The sequence below is a fragment of the Gorilla gorilla genome, chromosome 7 (assembly GCF_029281585.2).
Source record: "Gorilla gorilla gorilla isolate KB3781 chromosome 7, NHGRI_mGorGor1-v2.1_pri, whole genome shotgun sequence".
NCBI classification, from domain to species: domain Eukaryota; kingdom Metazoa; phylum Chordata; class Mammalia; order Primates; family Hominidae; genus Gorilla; species Gorilla gorilla.
Genome location: NC_073231.2, coordinates 80,185,184 through 80,209,042, shown reverse-complemented (window position 1 = coordinate 80,209,042; position 23,859 = coordinate 80,185,184). Strand labels below are relative to the sequence as shown.

General features: G+C 46.3%; 2 protein-coding genes across 2 annotated transcripts in view; one reads left to right on the top strand and one right to left on the bottom strand.

The window, feature by feature from the left end:
• Window positions 1-307: 307 nt before the first annotated feature.
• SFRP1 (secreted frizzled related protein 1) overlaps window positions 308-23,859 on the bottom strand; it is a 47,583-nt gene continuing 24,031 nt past the window's right edge. Inside the window, exon 3 of the mRNA XM_055349222.2 lies at window positions 308-3,834. Coding sequence (XP_055205197.1) covers window positions 3,512-3,834 — 323 coding nt within the window. The 3' untranslated portion in view covers window positions 308-3,511. The remainder of the gene's footprint in view (window positions 3,835-23,859) is intronic.
• Window positions 9,788-9,925, top strand: LOC134759030 (small ribosomal subunit protein uS14-like). The gene has a single exon (XM_063708998.1). The coding sequence runs from the start codon at window positions 9,788-9,790 to the stop codon at window positions 9,923-9,925; it is 138 nt and encodes a 45-aa protein (XP_063565068.1).

Below are 23,859 nucleotides of genomic sequence, written 5' to 3'. Positions count from 1 at the left end.
TACATTCTTGTAGAGCAAGCATTTAACCTTCTCTCTGATCTGAAACACACACAGCCAGGAGAAACACTTCTGGAAGTTATTTATAGGAGCAGATGGCAAATGGGAGGGTGGGGGCCACGGGTAGCCTGTGGTGCCTCCCAAGTTCTCCTTCAGCCCACCCACACCCAGTTACCATTTGCAAGCTGTTGAACTGGGACCAGAAAGCATCACTGAAGAAACTCAAGAGGAGAAAGATACATGTGCTTCACTGGAAAGGGTGAGAAGTGTATGACTGAGTGGGAAAAAAAAGTCACAGCTCACAGTATCATTGATTAATTGAGTGATTTTAGTCAAGTGAATATTGATACATGGCTGAAAAAGCATGAAAATAAAATGAACACGTACGGGAATTACTATTAACATAAGCGATAACATCAAAACATCTGGTAAAATGCAGTTAAAAAAACAACACAAATGAAATGGAATGTAAAACATTTTCACAGTATTCAAAGCTTTTGTAAGAGACTTAGGATCTAAAAGAGGAGTACTACAGGAAGAAACTAGAGGAAACGGGAATTTCATCCATGTCCTGTGTATCTGCTGGCAACAGGTCAGAACGGCCAATATGTTATTCCCTGCAGGCTGCCTAGGGTGCTCTCCTCAAACAGATCACCTGAGCCTCCTGCATCTATGAAGTTATGACACAGCAACCAGTTACTCAGAGTCTGATGAGAAAAACAGATTTTAGGTTTGGGAAATGGGATTACTGTAATTTACACATCCAAATGCAAACTGGAGCTCTGATTGAATTCTACCCTGGGGAGAACTTGATGCTAACCCACAGGTACCAAGAGCCAAGTGTTACACAGGATATTTTAAAAATAAAATGTTTTTGGAATCCTCACCTCCCATGCTATCTTCTAAGATAACTACAAATATTCTTCAAAGATTTAACTGAGTTCTGCCAAGGACCTCCCAGGACTCTATCCAGAATGATTATCGTAAAGCTTTACAAATCCCACCTTGGCCCTAGCGATAATTAGGAAATCACAGGCAAACCTCCTCTCTCGGAGACCAATGACCAGGCCAATCAGTCTGCACATTGGTTTTGTTAGATACTTTGTGGAGAAAAACAAAGGTTCGTGATAGTGCAGCTCTGTGCCTACAGAGAGCCTCCCTTTTGGTTCTGAAATTGCTGATGTGACAGAGACAAAGCTGCTATGGGTCTAAAACCTTCAATAAAGTAACTAATGACACTCAAGGTCCTGGGACTCTAAGACAGACGGTGGTAAAACCCACAGCTGCGATTCACATTTCCAATTCATTTTGAGCTCTTTCTGAAGCTGTTGCTTCCTACCTGAGAATTCCCATTTAGAGAGCTGCACAGCACAGTCACCTGCTCTTCCGTATTCTGTGGTAACTACTAATGTTCCAGGTAAACCCCTCCACTAAGGACTCTGCCACAGAGAGAGGGCCCGGTTGCATGAGGCACTTTGTCAAAATGAGCAGATACGTATGAGCACTGAACTCTTGAGTGAATCAACCAGAACTAAGACCCAGATCCATGCACTCAGGAACTTGCTCTGAATTTCAGTTTGACAACAGAAAAGTAGAATATTTCTAATTAGCTAATATATATACACATTTTTTAATCATCCAAAATTACAGGCAAATCACTTAAGGTCCCCAGCACTTTACAATGAAAGGTCAGAGAGAACCCCACAAAAAAGGTGTTAAAAGGATAGGATCACTAACTGTGAGAGGTTAATTATATCAGGATAACTCTCAGGTAGGTAACTAGGCGGGCATGCTGATTTTCATACTGGAGTCTTCAAGAGTTAACAGAATCTACCATCCTTTCCTCCGGGTCAGGCTAGGGCCGCAGAGGGCCACTTTACAGCCTCACTGCAGCATCCTCACTGGGTATAAGCATTGGCCCAGAGGGACAATCATAAAGGTCCTCAAAATGTTGCAGAGAATTAAGAATCCGGCTTTGGGGGAAGAAATTAATATGCATTTTTTTAGAACTACTTCCTGTACATTGGACAAGAAGGGTAAAGTTGTCTAAGTGAACTGGCTTATATACATCGCTGATTAAACATAACGGCTTTGGGAAGTATCTCAGGGCACTTGGGAAAAACTGCAGAGATGTTTTGCTTTTGAAACTCTCTCGCTGGATGGGGACACCCCACCCATGTCAACTTTCCATCTGCAGAAATGAAACAAATATATGTAAAAAGTGCAGGGGGACAGGCAGGCTGTTCTGAATTTCTTTGATCTATAGGCAATCAAGTTCAAAGGAATTGTTCCTTTACAGGAAAGAAAAAAACGGAAAGCTCTGTGAGTTTTGCTAGGGGGTGTTAGGTTCTAGGGCAACCAAGGACTCTTCAGGAAGGAAAGCCACATAGCTACGCTACCAGGGAAATCCGCCTCCCTTGGCAAATGCCTGAGGAGAGCTGCTCCTCTGGGAAGCAGCCTCAGACGGATCAGGAGACCTTGTTCTAGCACACCTTTCAAATGCTCACTGTAGACTGTTTTAAAACCTTGAAAAATTAGTGGGTGTTTGTCATTGTTCTTTTAAAAATGTGAAAAGGAAAAAACATGAGATTAGAATCCTAAGCTCTTCACCCAATTTCACAATTCACCCTGACTAGCAATTTGCTGGACTGTTCTAAAATTTTTTTCATTTGTTTCTTTTTTAACTATGTGTTTTGAAAACTACTGCCTTCTCAGCCCGAAAATCACCGTCTCTCTCAGGCTCACTGTGGTTTCCTTTTTCTGACACAAAGGCAGGCACAGGCTGCCCCACCACATGTCTTGGGGATCAGATCATGCCCCGGGCTCATAGGAACCGAAACTTTGGGGCATCTGAGACTGGCTGATTCAGATTCAAAGACAATCACACGGAAAGACTGTGGGCAGAGAAGGCAATGCCTCTCCCCTGGTCCCTTTGCTGTCACTATTACATAATGGACTTGCACTTTTCCTCCCTGCACTTATCACTTTCTGGGTTTGACCTTAATTGTAAGTGTGGTATGGGTCTGTTTCCATTTAAAACAGACAGAAAGAAACTACTCTGGACCTGAAAACAACGTGACTTGCCAATTATTAGAATTTTCTAGTTGAAAGGCATAGATCAGCCAATAGATCCACACCAACAAGTTGCAAAATGTAGTTTTTGCTGCTGGCTCCCACTTTCCGCCCAATCCCCCTTTTTGTGTTTTAGTGGCTGTGTTGCTGTTGGAAATGGTTTGTCACCTCCTCCTGTGCAGTGGCTGCTGCTCCACATTGTGGATCTTAAAAACCTTCCTAATCTAAATGGCCCTTGCCTTACCCGGCCATGGCTACCCTGGGGTTTGGAGCGTGGCTATGGAGGGAAGGGAGTGGGAATGCTGCAAGAACAAGCCGACTGGATTACAATGTCCACTACTGACAGGGGCAGTGCGTGTGTGTGACCCACCGGGTTCCCGGGGCACTGTCCCCCCGCCCCCACCCCACCCGAGGCTCCCTCCCCACCCTGCCCCCGGGAGAATCACTTAAACACAGACTGAAAGGTGGGGCACTCGTGGTTTTTCATTTTCTTCATGAAGTTTTTGAACTCCTTGTTTTTCTTGTCCCACTTGTGGATGGCCGTCAGCAAGTACTGGCTCTTCACCTTGCGGCCCATGATGAGGAAGTGGTGGCTGAGGTTGTCCAGCTGGTGGCAGGGACAGTCAGCCCCATTCTTCAGGTACAGCACAAGCTTCTTCAGGTCCTTCTTCTTGATGGGCCCCAACTTCAGGGGCTTCTTCTTCTTGGGGACAATCTTCTTGTCGCCATTTTCTTTTTTCACTTCTTTTATTTTCATCCTCAGTGCTAGAGATGGAGAGGACAGAAGAAGAGAAAAGAGGGTAAGAGAAAGCATTTAGAACACAGCTTTTCTTTTTTTGATCCTCAAAGTGATTGCATTTTATTATTTTATTTTTTGGCTTATACTTTCTTCTTGTAAATATATATGTTTTTAATTTTAGATTCAGGGGCACAGGTGCAGAGTTGGTTTCATGGGTATACTGCATGATGCTGAGGTTTGGGCCTCTAATAACCCCATCGCCCAAGCAGCAATTACAGTGTCGGCCATCCTCCCTCATGTCTTTTGGAATCTCCAGTGTTTACTGTGGAACAAAGCTTTTCATCTAGAACAATAACCCAAGTGTACAGCTGAGGTGGAGAAGAAAATGAAAGGCAAGTAACAAGTCAAGAAACAGGCAGTATTATCCATAAAAACCAAGGTCTGTTAATCCCAGCACTTTGGGAGGCCAAAGTGGGTAGATCCTCTGAGGTCAGGAGTTCGAGACCAGCCTGGCCAGCATGGTGAAACCCCATCTCTACTAAAAATATAAAAATTAGCCACACATGGTGGCAGGCGCCCATAATCCCAGCTACTAAGGAGGCTGAGGCAGGAGAATTGCTTGAACCCGGGAGGTGGAGGTTGCAGTGAGCCAAGATCACGCCACTGCACTCCAGCCTGAGTGACAGAGCAAGACTCCATCTCAAAAAAAAAAAAAAAAATCAAGGTCTCAGTTACCCATTCTGCCACCGCCTCCGCCCCCTATTCTGTGGTGTCCAGTGGTATCTCTCTGTAATGGACATCGGTGCCAGGAGATCCTCAAATAAATTTCAAAGCTAAATCACATTGCTCTTTTTAAAAATCCAGTTATCATGCACTGCTTTAAGAGAAAAAAGGGTCCTATAATCCAATTTACTCCACATGATCTGATGCTATTGATCTCAGCATTCAAAGACAAAAAATCCTGAGTGTTTTTGTTTTTTATTGTTGTCTTTGTGGAGGCAGGGTCTCACTCTGTTGCCCAGGCTGGAGTGCAGTGTCTCGATCTCGGCTCACTGCAGCCTCAAACTCCCGGGCTCAAGCAGTTCTCCCACCTCAGCCTCCCAAGTACCTGGGATTGCAGGCATGCACCATCATGCCTGGCTGATTTTTTTTTTTTAAGAGACAGATCTTACTATGTTGCCCAGAACTCCTGGACTCAAGAAATCCTCCCTCCTCAGCCTCCCAAAGTGTTGGGATTACAGGCATGAGTCACCACGCCTGACCATGAGGGTTTCTTTTTGTTTGGTTTTGTTTTGAAGAGCAAGTTATTGGTTTAGTATTTTAACATTGAAAGACCTACAATTCCTTGAAAATTGAGTCCTATAAAATGACAGGCAGAACCATGAGTGTGCACTCAGCAAGGGAAAGTTAAAGGTTGTTTCAAATGGTCATGCTTCCTGCATTAAACATCAATGTCCAACCACAGCATGGGAGAAATCAGTTTCTACTACTGGGTCTCTATGGCGGTAAGACAGCAGGTACTGCTAGTATCAGTCAATCGCTAATCAACCACTAATCCCCACTGACAGGCAGCACTAATGTTCTGCCAACTGAGAAGACCTACACAAAATCCAAATCTACTTTGAATTCCTGGCAGATTAGAGCAAGTCCTGGTGAAGTCCTAATTGATAAATCCAGGTAATGAGCTCTCTTCAAATCCAATATGGTACCAGGGCTGCTTCTGTTCTCAACTCCCAGGAGAGTGGGAAAACCAGCCCATTCACCAACTCTGCTTTCTCTTTTCTCTGTCCCAATGGACATTGAATTAACAGTGTTAACCTGTGAGCCACATCCTGTAGCAATGGCTCCACAGGGGCTGCTGATGAAGATAAATGAGCGTGGACATAAACGAAGCAGACTGAACACACAGTGTCGCTGGTACAATCAACTCCCCTTTAAGACTGGTCAGCCCGAGATATTCCCAAAGGAGTTGGAAATCACTTTCTAGGTGCCAGTCACCGGATAATTTGCATATCCTCTGAATTCTTTTTAATAGAAAATTACCAAGCCCCCTCTTTTTAATGATGCAAGGCTTCCACCCACACACCCTGAGGAAAGTCTTGAACCTGAACTAAATCACAGTGGCTAACAATTATGAAAGCATGTGACCTGCCAGAACATGTGCTAAGTATTTTCCGCGCATTTCCTCAGTTAATTCTAACAACTCCAGGAGGAAGGCATAATTATTTTCCCATCGAATAGATGAGAAAACTGAGGCATAGGGGGTTAAGTTGGCTTGCCTAAAGTCACTAATCCTAAGTTGAAACCCATGTCTAAATGTGCACTTTTAATCTGCATGTTGTCCACGCTGACTCTATGGTTCCAAAATTCTTTAGAATGAACCCCAAACTTGGAGTACTGATTAAATGGACCAAGAAGATCACAGGGAGGAGCTCAGACCCTCTTCCCAGTTTCACCTACATTTCAAAATGACTTCACTTATGAAATGGCAAAAGAGTGCCTCCTGGTTGAAAGAGACTTCTCTGGCAAAGGAGAAACTGCATTTGTGAAAGCTTTATTATTTAACATTTTAATTTATTTTATTTATTAGAGATGGGAGAAACTAATGCACGCTCCAGCTGACAAGGCGAGCGCCCTCTTGTCTGCAGAGAAGTGAGCCATTGTAAGACAGTACCCACCACATTCTGGGCTCTGCAGATGAGAATGGGATATGTCTATCTACGACTCCTTGTTTAATACTCGCAGCAACCATGTTAAGAAGGCATCAATAGTACTTTATTATAATCAAGGAGAAGGACTCAGGTTAAGTAACAACAGCATGAGGCCACAGTTTGTAAGAGACAGAATCAGGATCAGAACCCACACCTAACCCCAAAACCACTCTTTCCTGCCATACACACCACGACCCGGTTAGAAGTGATATTGCTTCAGTGAGACTATTTCACTCTTCTGATTGTGTTGCTTTCAATCACAATTCAAATAAAAAATTAATATTCCTTTGCCATGACCGTGTAAAGGAATGTAGTTTACGTAGGCGGAGGAGCAGCCAGGGAGGAGAAATCAGAGTATGGGAATGTGTTACACATTAGACTTTACTTCTTGTCTTGCCACTTGGCCCCTTTCTTTTTTTGAGGTGGGGAGAGCAGGGAAGAAGGCACGTATGGCCAGAAATTACTAACATCTTTCCATCTTTCAAGGGTTTGTTTTAGCAGTGCAGACTACCAACAATGTTGAAAAGATCATGAGCTGTCCCAGGTGGATTTTTCCTTGTGGGTGTGTGTGCAGACCCCACCATGCTGCATCCCGGGGCTGCTGGGGCGAGGGCAGGTGCTGGCCCAAGAGCAGCCCGGAACTGATCACCACCACCCCATCCCATCATGCTCACAGGGCCTGGGCCCCAGCGATGTTGCCCATGGCCTGAATTTGCAATGCAAATTGTGGTGGTGAACAAACAGAAGCCCAGAAGGTAGCAGCTGGGGCAACAGCTGGATACAGTCCCAGGTCCTGGGTTCTTCTCTGAGTCTCAGTACTCTGTCTGTAAAGTGCAGGGCACCATCCGACTGCAGGCCTGGTGGATCAACCATCTGAGGAGCCCCTGCTGGGTACTTCTGGGAGACAGCAAAGTTTATCTCCAGCACTATCCTCACCCTGTGCTCACTCCATGCTTCCCTCGTTGGGCACCCTGCTGTGCCTGGAGGATAGGACTAAAACTAAACTACCACCTTGGACCCTGGATCTCAGCTCCCTGTAACAGCTAGACCCTAATCTAAAACCAAACAAAAAAATTTTAAAAATTATGTGTTTTTTTTCTTAAGCAACAATTTTAACATCCTCCAAGGGTAGGACATGACTCCCACCTAGGCATAGCTGCCACCAAGAATTCAGAGACCCAGAAACTTTGAAAACTCAAAATTTTAGGCTGCAACAAGGGCCTGCCTGGGTCTTTCTTGGGAAATCTTAAAATAATCCATTATATTTGAGTAGGCCATTAAGCTTTCATTCTACTTGCAGTCACCCAAACCATTTTTGCTCACAAATTATACTTCCTTGGTAGCCTCCCTCAAGAAGCCTGGCCTTATTTGGGAAGCTGAAATGAGAATGAGGAAGTCATCACACACCATCCCAAACCCTCACATTCTTCAAAGCCGTCTCTTCCTCCTGACTCCCTGCTTCTATGAGTGATGCCTCCAACCCTCCCAAGCCCGAGACATCCTACCCATGACTTTGAACGTAAGGCAACCATTGGCCCAGAGCCAGTCATTTCATAACCAGTCCTGTGGAATGGCTGTAGGAATCCAGCAAGGGTCTGTGGGGAAAGGTGGCATAGGGTTGCATTAGGAATCAATCTTATAACTCCTCTGATTGCAGATGATAGTAGCAATGAAGGGTAAAGTACAGAGAGAAAGAGGGACACACTAGGGAGCACCTTCGTCAGGTGAAAGGAAGAAGAGTTACTGTAAATGCCACAGGAGGCCCCGCTGGGAAACCAGGCAGCCCAGTGTCAATGAAGACCACAGGGTCCATTTAAATGGAGGGAACACCCCTCAACCCTAAGTGCTGAAGAGCTTAAGAATGAGTCTGAAACTAGAGCACTTCACTGGGTGATTAGAGGGCCACGCCAACCCATAGGAGGTCAGGATCTGGAGTGGTGAGGGCAAATTCCAGAGAGCAAAAATCCAATGGGAATGGAAAAGAAGACAGAAGCCATATCACCAAGCTTCTGGACTGAGTGCGAAGGAGCACTCGCAGGCACGCTAGCCACATGGATTAGACTGAGCCCGTGCAATCATTCCCACTCTTCTTGAAGTCAGTTTAAAATTATAGTCAAAAAAACAAGTTATAAACACATGCAAGAAAGTGGTAAAGGAAAAAAGAACATATCAACATTTTGTATTATAGAAAGCAAATGGATGGTAGAATCTGGCTTAAAAGGGAGAAGAAAAGCTAAAATGCAGATAGGGATGCCAGTAAAGTGCAGAGAAAAGAAGAAAAAGAGGGACAGACAGGGATGCCAGTAAGAAACAAGCCCATCTGCACTCCAGGTCCCACAAATGCTCCTGATTGGGGCCCCCAGACACTCCTGAACTCCATCACAGAGGCTGTCAATGTTGGGATTCGCAGCAAGTTTACATATGGACACTCAAACCTACTCCCTTGGGCCATGAGTCCAGGTGGCTGCCCTCACCAACTCCAGCAGTAGCCATGAGCTTCATTCCATACAGAAGGCCTGTAGTCCCAGCTACTCGGGAGGCTGGAGGTAGGAGAATCGCTTGAACCCGGGAGGTGGAGGTTGCAGTGAGCCGAGATCGCACACTGCACTCCAGCCTGGGTGACAGAGCAAGACTCCAGCTCAAAAAAAAAAAAAAAAAAAAAGAAAAAGAAAAGAAAAGGGGGAAAAAAAGAAGGCCTGAACCTGCACACAGCCTGCCGCTGGGGTATACTAGACACAGAGGAGGACCGGACAGGTGCTGCTGTGTGAACACCAAAGGGTTACATGAAAGTCTGCAAAGTGAAGAATGAGACACTCGGGTCTTAGAACACTACATTTATATGCCTGTGTCAGAGGATTGAGTGGTTTTTCTCTAAAGAAACTATTAGGCTGTTGCAAAAGTAGTCGCGGTCTTTGCCATTACTTTCAACTGCAAAAACTGTAGTTACTTCTGCATCAACCTAAGAATAGTTCAAAAGAAAAGACCTATGGGCCCTCTTCAAAATTCTCAAGTGAGGCCCAACAAATCACAGGCCCTGCATGTACGCAAAGAGCTTCCAACCTCATGTCTCGCTGTTAAATTCAAATGGACAGTCAAGGGCTGGCAAGTATTTAAGGAAAGCCTCCAAATGTGAATGGCAGAGACCATAACATACAAAACAGAAAAGGAAGAAAAGGAATTCAGAGATAACAGAGACAATGCAGGGAGTATTAAAAAAAAAAAAAAAAAAACTTTTCACTTTTTGCCTTGTTGCACTCCTAAAAGCAAGATGGGTCACCAGCAGCTCTCCTGGAGCCATCCAAAAAAATTCGGCCGGGGTTCTCATTCTTGTCATTATGGCCTCAATATGTGCTGCCAGTGTTTCCATCAGTATGCAGAGGAGGTAGGCTTCATTAGGTTAGACTAAGTGAGCTTCCCTGAATGGATTATCCAAGGCATCCACCAAGTGAAAGAAACCATGCTAGCTCTCTGTACATAAAATAAAATTTAAAAAAAAAACTTTAAAAAATGATAATATGGCCAGGAGTGGTGGCCCGCACCTGTAATCTCAGCACTTTGGGAGGCTGAGGCAAGCAGATCACTTGAACCCAAGAGTTAGAGACCAGCCTGGGCAATATAGTGAGACCCCATCTCTACCAAAAAAAAAAATTAGCCAGGCATGGTGGTGTATGCCTGTAGTCCCAGCTACTCAGGAAGCTGAGATGAGAAGATCAGCTGAGTCTGGGGAGATTGAGGCTGCAGTGAGCTATGACTGCACCCCTGCACTCCAGCCTGGGTGACAGAGTGAGACCCTGCCTCAAAAAAATTGTTTTAAATAATAAATTAGATAAGACTTTTGTATTCCTAAAACAAGAACAGAAAGCTATTAAAAGGAATGTTCAGAGACTAGGTAAGATTACTTGGAAATTTAAAATATAACAGAAGAAATATAAAATGCAAGACAAGTAAAAAGATGTGAAAGAAAGGAAATAAATATGCAGTACACCACATGGCTCAGCTGCAAATAATATTTACATAATTCTAATAAATTAAACATTCAATATTAACCAAAAGTGTGATATAATTATATTGGAAAGATAGTGTAAAAGAGATAAATCTTTAACTTCAATAACAGAAAATCAATAAATAATGGTTTTAAGATAAGGTTGAAGAGGCCAGGCATGGTGGCTCATGCCTGTAATCCCAGCACTTTGGGAGGCCAAGGCAGGTGGATCACTTGGGGCCAAGAGTCCAAGACCCAACCAGCCTGGCCAATGTGGCAAAACCCTGTCTCTACTGAAAATACAAAAATTAGCCTGTGTGGTGGCATGTGCCTATAATTCCTGCTAATTGGGAAGCTGAGGTAGGAGAATTGCTTGAACTCAGGAGGCAGAGGTTGCAGTGAGCTGAGATTACACCACTGCACTCCAGCCTAGGTGACAGAGCCAGACTGTCTCAAAAAAATTTTTCAAGAATATTTTTTAAATTTTTTTTAAAAGATAAGGTTGAAGAAATTTCCTGAAAAGATGAACAAAATGACAAACAGATGGGAAACAGAGGAAAGAAAAAGAGAATCAATCCAAGAGTTTCAACATCTGAGAAAAGGGTATTATAGCAAGAGAGAACCAAGAAAACAAATGGGAGAAAATACCAAAGAAATAATACAAGAAAACTTTCCAGAAATGAAGAACACGAGTCCTCAGGTTAAACAACACCCAGCTCAAAGAATTATGACATTTACAAATATGAAAGACAAAAAGAACTTTTAAAATCTTCAAGAGAAAAGAGTAGACATCTAATACAAAGGATCAGTATCCCAGTTGCACTGGATTTATCAATACAGACACTGGAAACTGGAGGATAATGAATCAATGCCTTTAAAATTGCCAAATGTGATACTGAGGCAAGCTATCAATCAGCATGCAAGAGTAGAATGAAAACATCTTCATGCATTAACAGGTTTTAAAACATCATCTCCTATGTATCTTTTCTTAGGAAACTACTCAATGATGTGCTCTACAAAAATGCAGAATTTTTTTAATTTATAAAATGTATTATCAGCCAGGCACAGTGGCTCACACCTGTAATCCTAGCACTTTGGGAGGCCGAGGTAGGCAGATTGCCTGGGCTCAGGAGTTCGAGACCAGCCTAGGCAACATGGCAAAACTCTGTCTCTACTAAAAATACAAACACTTAGCCAGGCATGGTGATGCGCACCTGTGGGCCGATCTACTCAGGAGGCTTAGGCAGGAGAATTGCTTGAACTCGGGAGGCAGAGGCTGCAGTGAGCCAAGATCATGCCACTGCACTCCAGCCTGGGCCTCTGTCTCAAAAAAAAAAAAGGCATTATTAATGTTATTTTTGATTGAAAAGTAATAGTTGTATAAACTTATGGGTTACAATGTGATGTTTTGTATATGAGAAGGAATGATTAAATCAAGCTAATTAGCATGTACATCATTTCACTTACCTATTTAAAAAAATGCAGAATTAAACAAGACACAGGATTCAGGAAACCAAAGGTCTAACCTAAGAAAGGAAAAGGAAGGCTTAGGATGGTTTTTCCAGAACAACTGTGTGGCAGGCTGTGATGGTTAATTTTAGGTGTCAGCTTGGATTGAGGGATGCTGAGAAGGCTGGAAACGGGTGTGTGTCCAAGAGGGTGTTTCAGAGGAGACTGACATGTGAGTCAGTGGGCTGGGAAAGGAAGATTCAGACCTCAATGTGGGCTGGCACCACCCAATCAGCTGCGAGGGCAGTCAGAATAAAGCAAGGAGAAGAAGGCGGGTATTCAGCTTGTGGAGTTTCTGCTCTCCCTCCCTTCCCAATAATGGCTGTTTCTCTTCTCCTGCCCTTGCACATCAGACTCCACGTTTTTCGGCTCTGGGACTTTGGGGCTTGCACCAGTGGCCTCCTGGGGGCTTTCAGGCTTTCAGCCTCAGACTGGGGGCTGCATTGTTCCAAGGCTTCTCTGGTTCTCCAGCTTGCAGACAGCCTATTGTGAGACTTCTCCAATCCTGTGAACCAATGCCCCTAATTAACTCCCTCTCCCATCTCCTGTTGGTTCTGTTTCTCTGAAGAACCCTGTCTAACAAAAAAGCCTAAAGCTCCATCAGCCCAGACCAATGGCAGGAAAGAGAACTCAGGCAGATTTCCTGATTCATATCTGCCAGAAAGCTTGGGGCTGAATTCATAATATGAACATAAGTAACTGGGTTAATAAAATGGGGCAGTTACTATCTCCAGGAAAAACAAAATGATGTAAAAGAAAGGAAATAAATATGCAGTACACTACATGGCTCAGCTACAAATAATATTTACATAATTGTAATAAATTAAACACTGAATATTAACCAAAAATGTGATATACCTGTACTGAAAAGACAGTGTAAGAGAGATAAATCTTTAACTTCAATAACAGAAAATCAATAAAGAATATCTAAATATTAAAAATAAGAAATCCAATTATAACCATGTTATTTATTTGCTCCAGTTTGCTGAATATGAAAAAATCACTAAAATACTTGAAAATTATTACTTCTAGGTCATAGGAACTAGAGGTGGGAAGGGAACTGCAGTTTTTGTTAAAAATCTTTCATTCCAATTTAACTTTTTAAACTATATTTATGTTGAATCAAAAATTTAAAATTTAAAAAACTTACTCTAATAAAGAATGTCAGTATATATAAAATATAAATGAACCACAAAATGTCAGATCATGAAGGAAATACAGAGATTTCACATCTCCAGACCCTTCACCCTCCATTCAGCTGGAGCAACTTGGCCATATAGTTAGGACTTCTTAAGGGTTTTGATTAAGAATTCTGCTTTCTCAACCAGCTTTTTGTTGTTTCCTTTTTTTTTCTTTTTTGAGGAGGAGGAGGGAGGCAGTCCACTGATTTCGTCAATCCCCATCATTTTTCAGATAACAAAATCAACTGGGTTAGAATGCAAATTATTTACTTAGAACTGGAAGAGACGTTAAATCTGGTTCAACCGATGCTCAAAACTGAAGTCACTTGTCAGCTCTGCCTGGAACCTGCTCCCTGCTTCCCTACCCAGAGCTTTATGTTTCATACAGCAGTTCCTCCAGTAGGAGAGTGAGAGGGGATGAATGGGGACCTAGCCATCTGGGACGACCGGGCAAGCAGTGGATCCATTTTTTCCAAAAGGTGCTGTTAAAAAAAAAAAATCACCCAGAGGCAGATACCAGACCACACACTCTGATTCCTAAGAGACTTGCTTTTTCCCTAAATTGCTTTCTTTTTCAGAGGGGCCTAAAGTTCCCAAAGAGATAACATGAGAAGTAGAGGGCAAGCTAGTCACAGTGAGACTGGCAAACTCCTTTTTTTTTTTTTTTTTTTAGACAGAGTTTTGCTCTTTTGCCCAGGCTGGAGTACAGTGGCAGAATCTCGGCTCACTGCAACCTCTGCCTCCTGGGTTCAAGCAATTCTCCTGCCTCAGCCTCCTGAGTAGCTGGGACTACAGGTACACACCACCACGCCCGGCTAATTTTTTGTATTTTTAGTAGAGACGGGGTTTCACCATGTTAGCTAGGATGGTCTCGATCTCCTGACCTCGTGATCCGAGACTGGCAAATTCTTTAAGAGACAGGGTCTCACTTTGTCGCCCAGGCTGGAGTGCAGTGGCGCCATCACAGCTCACTGTAGCCTTGATCTTCTGGGCGCAAGTGATCCTTCAGTGTCAGCCTCCTGAGGAGCTGTGACTACAAGCATTCAGCATCACATCTGGCTGATTTTTTAATTTTTGTGTAGAAACAGGGTCTTGGCATCTTTCCCAGGTTGGTCTCGAACTCCTGAGCTCAAGTGATCCTCCCACCTCAGCCTCTCAAAGTGCTCTCAAAGATGTGAGCCACCACACCAGTCTGTAAACTCTACAAAGTGGCTTAGCCCAGCTTGGTTGATCAGGAAAGGCCCACAGACGGGCACCCCAATGCACCAGTCGCATGGGCCTGCTCCACCCCTCCTACCCCACAGAGCCTCCAGGTGGAAAAGTCTGCTCAGATACCAAAGCCTCATTAAGCCATGAAGACAGAGCACTGGTTTCCTGCCTCCCAGCCCCAGATCACACATGTCTTGGGTAACCCTGAGGTCTGAGGCAGAAAGCACCCTCCCCAAGTCCAACTGTGCAAATGAGATTCAGTAACAGCACTGGGTACGGCATTTGGCTGCAAGCAACCACAACCTCCTTCCAACACTCAGCAGAGTTCTGGGCACCATGGCGAGCTGGCCTTGCGGCACTAGGGCCCAGCTAAGTCCTACTGACAATGGCCTAGCAATGGCAGCTTAACAGACCCCACTGTTCCCAGCAGGAGCCAATGTCTGGCATCATTAATTCGTTTAGCAGAGAAAGGGGCTTGTGCTTTGTCACAGTAACTCAGCGTCTCTCCCCTGACCACAAGCCACATGCTGCATACTTGGATGCATTTGCTGACTACAAGACATACGTTACACACAAGAACAAAAAAAACTAAACTAAAAGAACAAGATCCAAAGTAGATTTCTTTTTCTCTCATCTCCAAAAACAAAACAAAGCAAAACAAACAAAACAAAACAAAACAAAAAACAGCCGATGTGGAAAATGCTCCTGAGTGGCTCATTTGGGACAAATTATTTAATTGAAGTTGTCCTGTTTTCTGGACCCCAGACACCTCAGGAAGGTGGCCAGGCAGGAGAGTAGAGATTGCAACTTTGCAGAGCCCTCTCCCCAATACTCACATATGAACGCACACACGCAAGCTCGTGTACACATGCACACACACTCGCCAGCATCATCAATGTATACACACCAGCAGCATCGGTGTCAGCCATCCAGAATCCTGCTGTTAACTGCTTGATTTCCTGGATTGTGTTAAATCCCCACTGAGTTAAGCTAATGGTGCAAAATGAAAACCCCGCTCTGAGAGCAAAGTGCTGCCTGGTGTGATTTCATCTGGGAAGCCACGCGTCTTGGGGAGCAAGGGCTTGGGCCTCAGAGTGGATCAGAGAAGAACTGTGGCCCCTCCCTTTCCCAGTGTGCACCTTAGCCTCTTCCACCCCCAGCCTCCCACCCCCGCCACCACCCTGCACTGGAGGGAGAGAAAGAAGAATAGGAGAATCACTTAAATAAAGTCCATCACTAGGATTGATTGAATCTTGGCTCTGAGTCCAGGCAAACCTGCCAAGGCAAACAGCTTTTCCTACCATGGGGTCACTGGTTTTTCATTCCTCTCCAATCTACCCCCTGATGTTTGCCCAAATGGCAAGTTGAAATGTGGGATGGTCTCCTGGGAGGGAAAAGATGGGGAGTGGGCTACAGAAAAGGCAAAAACTATCCCTCGCTCTGAGAGATGCTAGAGTGAGCATCATCAGAATCACCTGGAGGACTGTTAAAAATGCAGACTGCTGGGCTCCACCCCTGGAGCTTCTGAGTCAGCAGCCATGAGATGGGGCCCAGGAATCTGCATTGGTTTTTATTTTTAGAGACCAGGTCTCACTCTGTCGCCCAGGTCAGAGTACAGTGGTGCAATCACAGCTCACTGCAGCCTTGAACTCCAGGGCTCAAAGGATCTTCCTGAGTAACTGGGACTATAGGCATGATGCACCACACCACCTAATTAAAAAAATGTTTTTTAGTTTTGTACAGATGGTGTCTCACTATGTTTCCAAAGCTGGTCTCAAACTTCTGGCCTCAAGAGATCCTCCCACCTTGGCCTCTCAAAGTGCCAGAATTACAAGCATGAGCCACTGTGCCTGGCCAGAAATGTGCATTTCTAACAAGTCCCCAAGTGATGTTAATGCTGCTGGCCTGGGGATCACATTTGAGAACCACTGGTTTAAAGAGCCTGAAGGTTGGGACAGGGTGGGTTGTTTGATTTGTCACCTTGGTTAGTCACAGTGGTACATTTTAAGGACTCTTTCTTGGATGACGTCTAAACATCCTAGAGGCCCAGGGCAGCCCCCCAAACCCACTGGAGCTCAGGTGGAAGCCAGCAAAATTGGCACAGGCCTGTCCAAGACACAGCGGAGTAAGGCAAGGTGGTCAGCGCTACTTACAGAATTGCTGAGGTCTCTTCCAGAGCTGTGGGTGCTTGCAAAGTCAAGAAAACAAAAGCTTGGACAGCAAGAGGCAGCACATTTCAGAGGAAAGGACCCCAAGTGGAGAGTCAGCAGACCCCAGCTGACCAATCCCACCACTCACATTTTAGTGGATTAGACTCCACCATTAACCTTTAGCATAAACTTGGGTAAAATCATTTTACTTCTCTGGCTCCCAGCATAGCCATTTGCAAAACGAATGTGTTCATTCATTGAGATGGATCCGTTCCTTTCAGTCTCCCTGCCTGCAATGGCGATCTACATCTGCATCTTCCTATTTCCTTTCCCTGTCTTTGAAATCCAGTAGAGAAGCCCAGACCGCACAATGGGAACATCCCACCTCTCAGATGGCAATGCTGCCCAAGCCGCTCCACCCCCAGGGGCCTTGCTTGCATGTGCCCAAGGCCAGCCCTGCAGGGCAGACAGTAGCACAAGAGCACCATCTTGGTCACAAAGTTGTCTAAGCTCAAAGACAGCCCCGGAAAAACACCTGACACACTCCACACATAATAATCAGCAGATCTTCATGCCATCCCATGTGACAGATGGGGAGCAGAGGCCTAGGGGGCTGCTGGCCCCTTCACTGAGAGACTCCTGACAAAGTTAGTCCAATGCCTCTGCAAAATCACAGCATGTGCACCTCACTCTTCTCCCTTTATCATGTTCTCGGTTTGTCCTCTCTGAAGGAAGGGGGTGCAGGTCACCTGTGCTTCAGGCCGAGCTACAGACCATCTTCTCCTTGATGCCTCCCCAGCCCAGTCTAGCCTTGGCCTTCCTGGCTCTCCTTGCCTCAACATTGATGCAGCAGAGCTCTGCATGAGAATGACCCACGAGTGTTCCTACCTCTCCTCCTCCCCTCTGTGAGCTCATGTAGGACATGGCCCAAAACTCATCCAATCTCTGTTCAATGACTAGTGCAATGCCTGACATCAGGGGGCTCAGCTAAACACACGTGGGGCACACAAATGAACAGAGAGATGGAAAGAGCTCAGCCACTGCCCGGATGTTCAAAGACTCACTCGCCAGACTGGAACTCTGCACAGACCTCCGCTTCAGCACTAACAACAACAGCAAGAGCCAGTGGTCACCGAGTGCTTGCCCAGGCCGGGGTCTGGTCTACCCACCTATCAGTAGATGCACTCCGGGACACCTCTAACAGCCTAGAAGGCAGATACTCCAATAATGACACCCAGTTTCTAGATGTCTGGGAGCAGAACCTTTCTGTCCCAGAAAGGTTCAAGTCCCACAACTAGTCCATGGCAGAGCTGGACTTTGATCCAAGAAGCCTGGCTCACAACATATAAACACTACCAGAAGCAAAACAAACCACATAAGCAGAACAGGAGGCCTCTGTCTTGGGGGTCCCCTTTCTACTGAGGATAGCTGCTTTTCAGGCCTGGGGGCAGAGAAGGGTCTCACTGGCCCCTTTTCCCTCCAAGAGCTTTCTAGGTATAAAGGGATTTAGAGAGGGAAGCATCTCTCTGATCCATCATAGACAGTTCCAAAGTACAAAGCTAAGAAAGCAAAAAACCTATGTCCAAAATCCTTCATCCTCGCCATCACATGATTCTCTCCAAAGCAAAAATAGAGGCCTCGTCTCTCTGAACCTGATATGATAGTGTCACAAGCACAGTTCAAGGTTCTTGCTTATTCCCGTTTCTGACCCTACCTATTTATCCAACTTTCTACACCTGAATAGTCTCTTTCTTTTTTTCAGCTTTCTAGGCTTTATGTCAATAGCAGGAAGGCTTGAAGACAGAGGTGCCCTGGTGGCCTGCTCTGACTCCGGCCCTTGGCGGGCACGAGGTCCAGTCTGAGCCTGGGCCCAAGCCGCACACCTTCCCCGGCATAAGATGGGCAGCACTGGGCTTCCCTCCCAAGTCCAGGGGGGTGCAGGGGGAGGGCTGACGGAGCTCATACAGTTTTCCTTTGTGGGGTGCAGGGTCGGGGGGTGGTGCGGCAAAGCCCTGCCCGAGGCACACAATCATCCAGTGAGATGACAACATACACCAAACAGGATGCAGAGGAACGCTGGCCTCTCAAAGCTGAAAAGTGTCTTGACCTGAGACAGTTCTGGCCAAAGCCAAGAATCTAAAAAGCTAAGAGGAATCAGCACCCAGTCCTATGTCAAAGCTGGCCTTACCTCTATTTTCTAGAATTCGCACTCCCTGCCCTACTCCGCTGGCATGCATTCAGGGCAGCCAGGTGGCACCGGCCTCAAGCTGAATGCCCCGACTCTGGCTTCCAGGTCCTCGGACCCTCCCTGGGTCTTTCCTTTCTCTCAAGCCATCTGGAGCCTACACACAAGTCACGGGGCAGAGGTTCTGAGAGCTGAAGGGAGCAAGCGGCAATAAAAACCCATACGACCCCGACTCTGCACGCCCTTTCTACTTCTTCAGGAAGCCATTTCTTGAGAAGAAACAAACAAAAAGCTTCCCTGTGGCTGCAGGAGCTGCTGACCCATGGGGCCAAATTAGCACCTGCAGAGGGACAAACAGCCCCAGCCCTAGAGGAGACCACAGAAGGCTGCTGGATGGGCAAAGACTCAGGGCACACGGAGACAGAGCTTTGCAGGAACGCGTGCTCGGCCCACATTCTGGAGCGCCTTCCCCAACTCCCAGAAGCGCTCCTAGCATGCAGAAGGCAAGTGCTTTCTAAGTATCTCTACCAAGTGGCTCCACAACAGACAGATTCTTTTAATGTTCCAAGTACTCTCCAGGGACCGTGCTTCTCTTCCTACTGAAGATAGTCAACATCCAGGTTTGGGGGCCAAGGCTGAGTCCTGTGGGACAGGCCCGTGAGCTCCTAGCAGGCATGACCACCTCTAATGAATGCAGCTCCCTCTCCTCTATTTCCTTTTCCTGCCTCTCCTGCCACCTGCCAAGTGCTCCTACCTCGTTCATGGCCTTCTACTCCGTGCAGGGAGGGAGTGGGAGTCCTCTCTCCTGCACCTCCTCCCCAAGGCCTCCAGTTTGCATCAGGGGTGCTGATCACAGCCCCACCTCACCAGCCTTCACCAGCAAGCTTTGCCCTGTGACACAGCTGGACACATTCGGGGGGCCAGGCAGGCCCTTCAAGGATTTGCCAGTGGAGTGGGAGTGCAGTGCCCCTCACTCCCTTAGCGTGGGGGGATTGATGTTGCAGCCACAGACAGGGGAAAATGAAAGACAAATGTCAGCTTGCACTCACCCATAGCTAGAGGCAAAGTCCCTTCAGAGCACAGAAGGGTTAAGCCCATGGCTGCCATCCAAAGAGTTCAAACACATTGAGGATGCGGAGGCAGCTAGTCTGTCCTCAGGTGCTATCCAAGCACCCTTGTGGCTCCTATCTCTTGTGAATGGATGTGTATACAGGGGCATAATATAAACAACAGTCACAGGGTCAATCTCTCATTGACTGAGGGTTCACTGTGAAGCCATCCCTCATATACTGCACACACCCTGGCTAAGCAAGATCAGTAACCTGAGGAGCTGCAGTGCTGTGTGCAGGGGAAACCCCCACACCCTACAGGGCGATGAATTTCATATACATGGCCAACTGGGAAAGGCACAGTCTCAAGATCTAGAATCCCCTCCCAACCTTGCTGACCACTCTCTGGTGTTCTCGCCTACCCTGATCGTGATTTGTCCAGAGCACCTCTGGCGAATGCATATGTCGTGCCTCATGGTCAACAAATAAACAAGTTTCAAAGGGTCCTCATTTGTCTGAAGAGCCTGAAATGAGCTGCTAGGACAATTCACGAGACAGCTGGAGACCTTCAGAGCACTCAGGGCCAAGGGCGCAAAAGGCGGCCCCTCCATTCCTCTCGTCACCCTATAGGACTGGGTTGCTAAGGGCCTTTTGGGTAGCTGTTTGGTTGCCTCCCACATCTGCCTCTCACTGTCCCTGGTTTGCCTGCATGGCAAACGGCCTCTCACCCAAGGTGTTCAGATGTGTGCACCTTGTAGCTCTGTGTTTTGTAATGTTAGAAATTAGGTTTTGGACATGCAGGGTGACTCAGGCCTATAATCCCAACACTCTGGGAGGCCAAGGTTGGGGGATGGCTTGAGCCCAGGAGTTTGAGACCAGCCTGGGCAACATAGCAAGACTCCAACTCTACATTTTTTTTTTTTAACTAGTCGGGCTTGGTCGTGTGGGCCTGTAGTCCCAGCTACTCAGAAGGCTGAGGTGGGAGAATTACTTGAGCCCAGGAGGTCAAAGCTACAGTGAGCTAAGATTGTGTCACTGCACTCCAGCCTGGGTGACAGAGCAAGACCCTGCCTCCAAAAACACACAAAAAATGCTTGTTTGGAAATCTGAAATAGAAAAAAATAAATAAATAAAATAAATTTTTAAATAAAATAAAAATAAGCTCAAGCACGGGAAAGCATTTTGAACATGGCAACCTGTTCCTCTTACTTTTAATTCTGTATTATTTGGACATTTTTTATTTTATACAATGTGAACACATTGCCTTTTTGAAACTACATATTCAAAAATATTATATACACAAATATATGTACAGAGTTATATACACGTTTAGGCTTTATTCATCCGTTCATTTATTTTATTTTCCTGGGTTTCTGTACAATTTTAAAGTACTGCCCTGCCTTCAAGAAAAGCCAGAGACAAGCAAATAAAGTTTTTTTACACTGATCGGGCCAAAATAACTCCAGCTTTAGAAATTTTGATTCATTTCCCTATGTTCTTTCAAGAAGCTCTCTGTGGCTATCTGCAATCTCATTCTTCTTCATTCCACTCCAAAAGAATGAAGATTCCAACGTATCCCACAGATAAGAACACTGCTGAATTTAGATTCTTGCTTTTATTACATGACCTTGGACAACATGAGTCTCCATCCTGTTTCTTCCTCTCTTTCTAGATGTAGATTTCAATATCTTTATTAAGTTTCAGGTCAGTCATGTCCTTGTTTCTCCTTCCCTTTGCTACAATAGAAAGTACTTTTCCCTGACAAGTGTCAGAATTAGACCACCAGGTAGGCGTCACATCTATCTCCTCCTCCGAGTCCCTTTCAGAGTGTGTGTCTCCCATAGAATGGGAGTAGGATGATCTTTAGGCCTTGTCCTGCGAATAGGTCACATTCTCTGCATTAGACAGAGCTGGTGGCCAGATAGGAAACCCCCGTGAGACCATCTAGACAGAAAACGTGCAGGCCCCCAAGTGCTGTTTCAGCCATGCTCAAGATTTACTTAAAGACAATCCAATGAAGTGATCAGAAGACCAGGCCAAAGTCAGCAGCTGAACTTGTAAAAATCATTCAGATCAACGCTATTTTTATAGAAACTAAAAAAAAAAATTAAACTCCTCCAACTTTCTTTTTTTTTTTTTTTTTTCTTTGAGACAGTTTCTCTCTGTCACCCAGGCTGGAGTGCAGTGGCACAATCTGCCTCCCAGGTTCAAGTGATTCTCCTGCCTCAGCCTCCCAAGAGTAGCTGGGATTACAGGCACCCGCCACCATGCCCATCTAATTTTTGTATTTTTAGTAGAGACGGGGTTTCGCCATGTTGGTCAGGCTGGTCTCGAACTCCTGACCTCAGGTGATGCACCCACCTCGGTCTCCCAAAGTGCTGGGATTACAGGTGTGAGCCACCACGCCCGGCCAAACTCCTCCAATTTTCTTGTATCTGTTGATGAGTTGGGCTAACACAAAGAGTTGATTAGAGCTTGTTACTTTGCTCAGCCTGACTGTTCCATCCAACCTACTGCTGTACACAAGGTGTCCTAGCTGGGCCAGGGGACTCTCTGGGGGATTGCCTACAGCTCCCACCAGCATTACCTGTTTGCCATGGCAAACTTTAAGATTGTCAGCAAGTAGGATCCAAACCTAGGCCTGCACATCTAGAGTGGCTGACAGGAGCCTCATCACTGAGTGAAGATGGGAAGCTGGAGAATCCAAGAATAATAAGAAAGAGTCTGGTTCATTAGCCCAGACTCAGATGTAAGAGGACAAGGAGAACGGCAGCTCCAGGTGCAGCACAGTGGCTATTATGGAAACCGGCCACACTGTGGGAAGAAAGTGCCAGGTAAACACCCTGAAGAGCTCTTTCACTAGAGGCTGGGACACACCAGGGCCCGGCCAACATTGCTGGAGGGCCCCTCCCACAGCGAACCCCACTCATGCACTGGGCACAGTTCTCTGGTGGCTCTGTGATGGCTGAGAGCGTCAGCAGGGACCCTCAGGCTGGCAATGGAGCTGCCGCTCAGGAGATGCTGGGCTGCAAATACCCACGGATGTCCAGCATGGCTGACAACAGCCAGGACGGCAGCTCAGGGCAGCAGCAAATGAAGTGACCTGCAGGGACCACACCTGCTCACTCCACAGAGCCCAGCCTGCAGGACCCACACCTGCTCGCTCTACAGAGCCCAGGGAAGGTGGCGTAGGGGGAGGGGTCTCCCCTGCCTCCTCTGAAGAGCATTCTTAGGTGAGGCAGAGGCAAAGCCTCTGGGAGCAGCTAGTAAGCGCAGGCAAGTGCAGGCTGGCAGGCTGACATGGCCTGCCATCATGGGTACCCCCAGGCTGCAAGGCCAAGGCCGATGCTCCAGTCCAGGGAGAAAGTACAGAGTCAGTGACTCATTGAGTTTACTCTGCCCTTCTTCCCTCAGGTCAGACACTCACTCTTCCCTATGCCCCACAGATGCACCCCAAGAGTAAGTGGAGGCCAAGCCAGCCCGACACTCAGTCCCCTCCGCTTCCGACCTGGTGGCCTGTGCTGCCTGGTTTTCCACAATGGAGTTCCGGGTGAGATTTCCTCTAAAGAAAAATTGTGCTTCGTGGCACATGAGTGTTTAACGAACACGAATTTCACATATAGATGCACAGAATATTAAAGCACAATGGGATTTAAGAGGCCATCTAACCAAAGTCTCATTTTACCGATCAGAAAACTGAGGCCCAGAGAGAAAATGAAGCCCCCAGCCCCTCAGCCGTCAGCATCTGAGCTGGCACCAGAACCAGGACTCCCGACTTCCTTGAGCCACTGCTGTCCTCCGCCCCTCGTTCCCCACGCACTATTCCCTTCACACACACATTTCCGGAAGGGTGACGCCCCAGCCCCTCGGGTTCCAGCCCCACGGGCTCAATCAGCCTCCCTCATTTCTTCCACAAATGCAAGCAAGCCACTCCCTACTTCCCTGCCAGAATAAAATGCCAAAAACCAGAGAACTAAGCCCCACTCCAGGCTGAAGAAGTGCAGCCCCAGCTTACTATCAGATAAGTCGTTTCCTAAAAGAAATGCAGCTGCAGTAAGGCAGGAAAGCCGGGAGC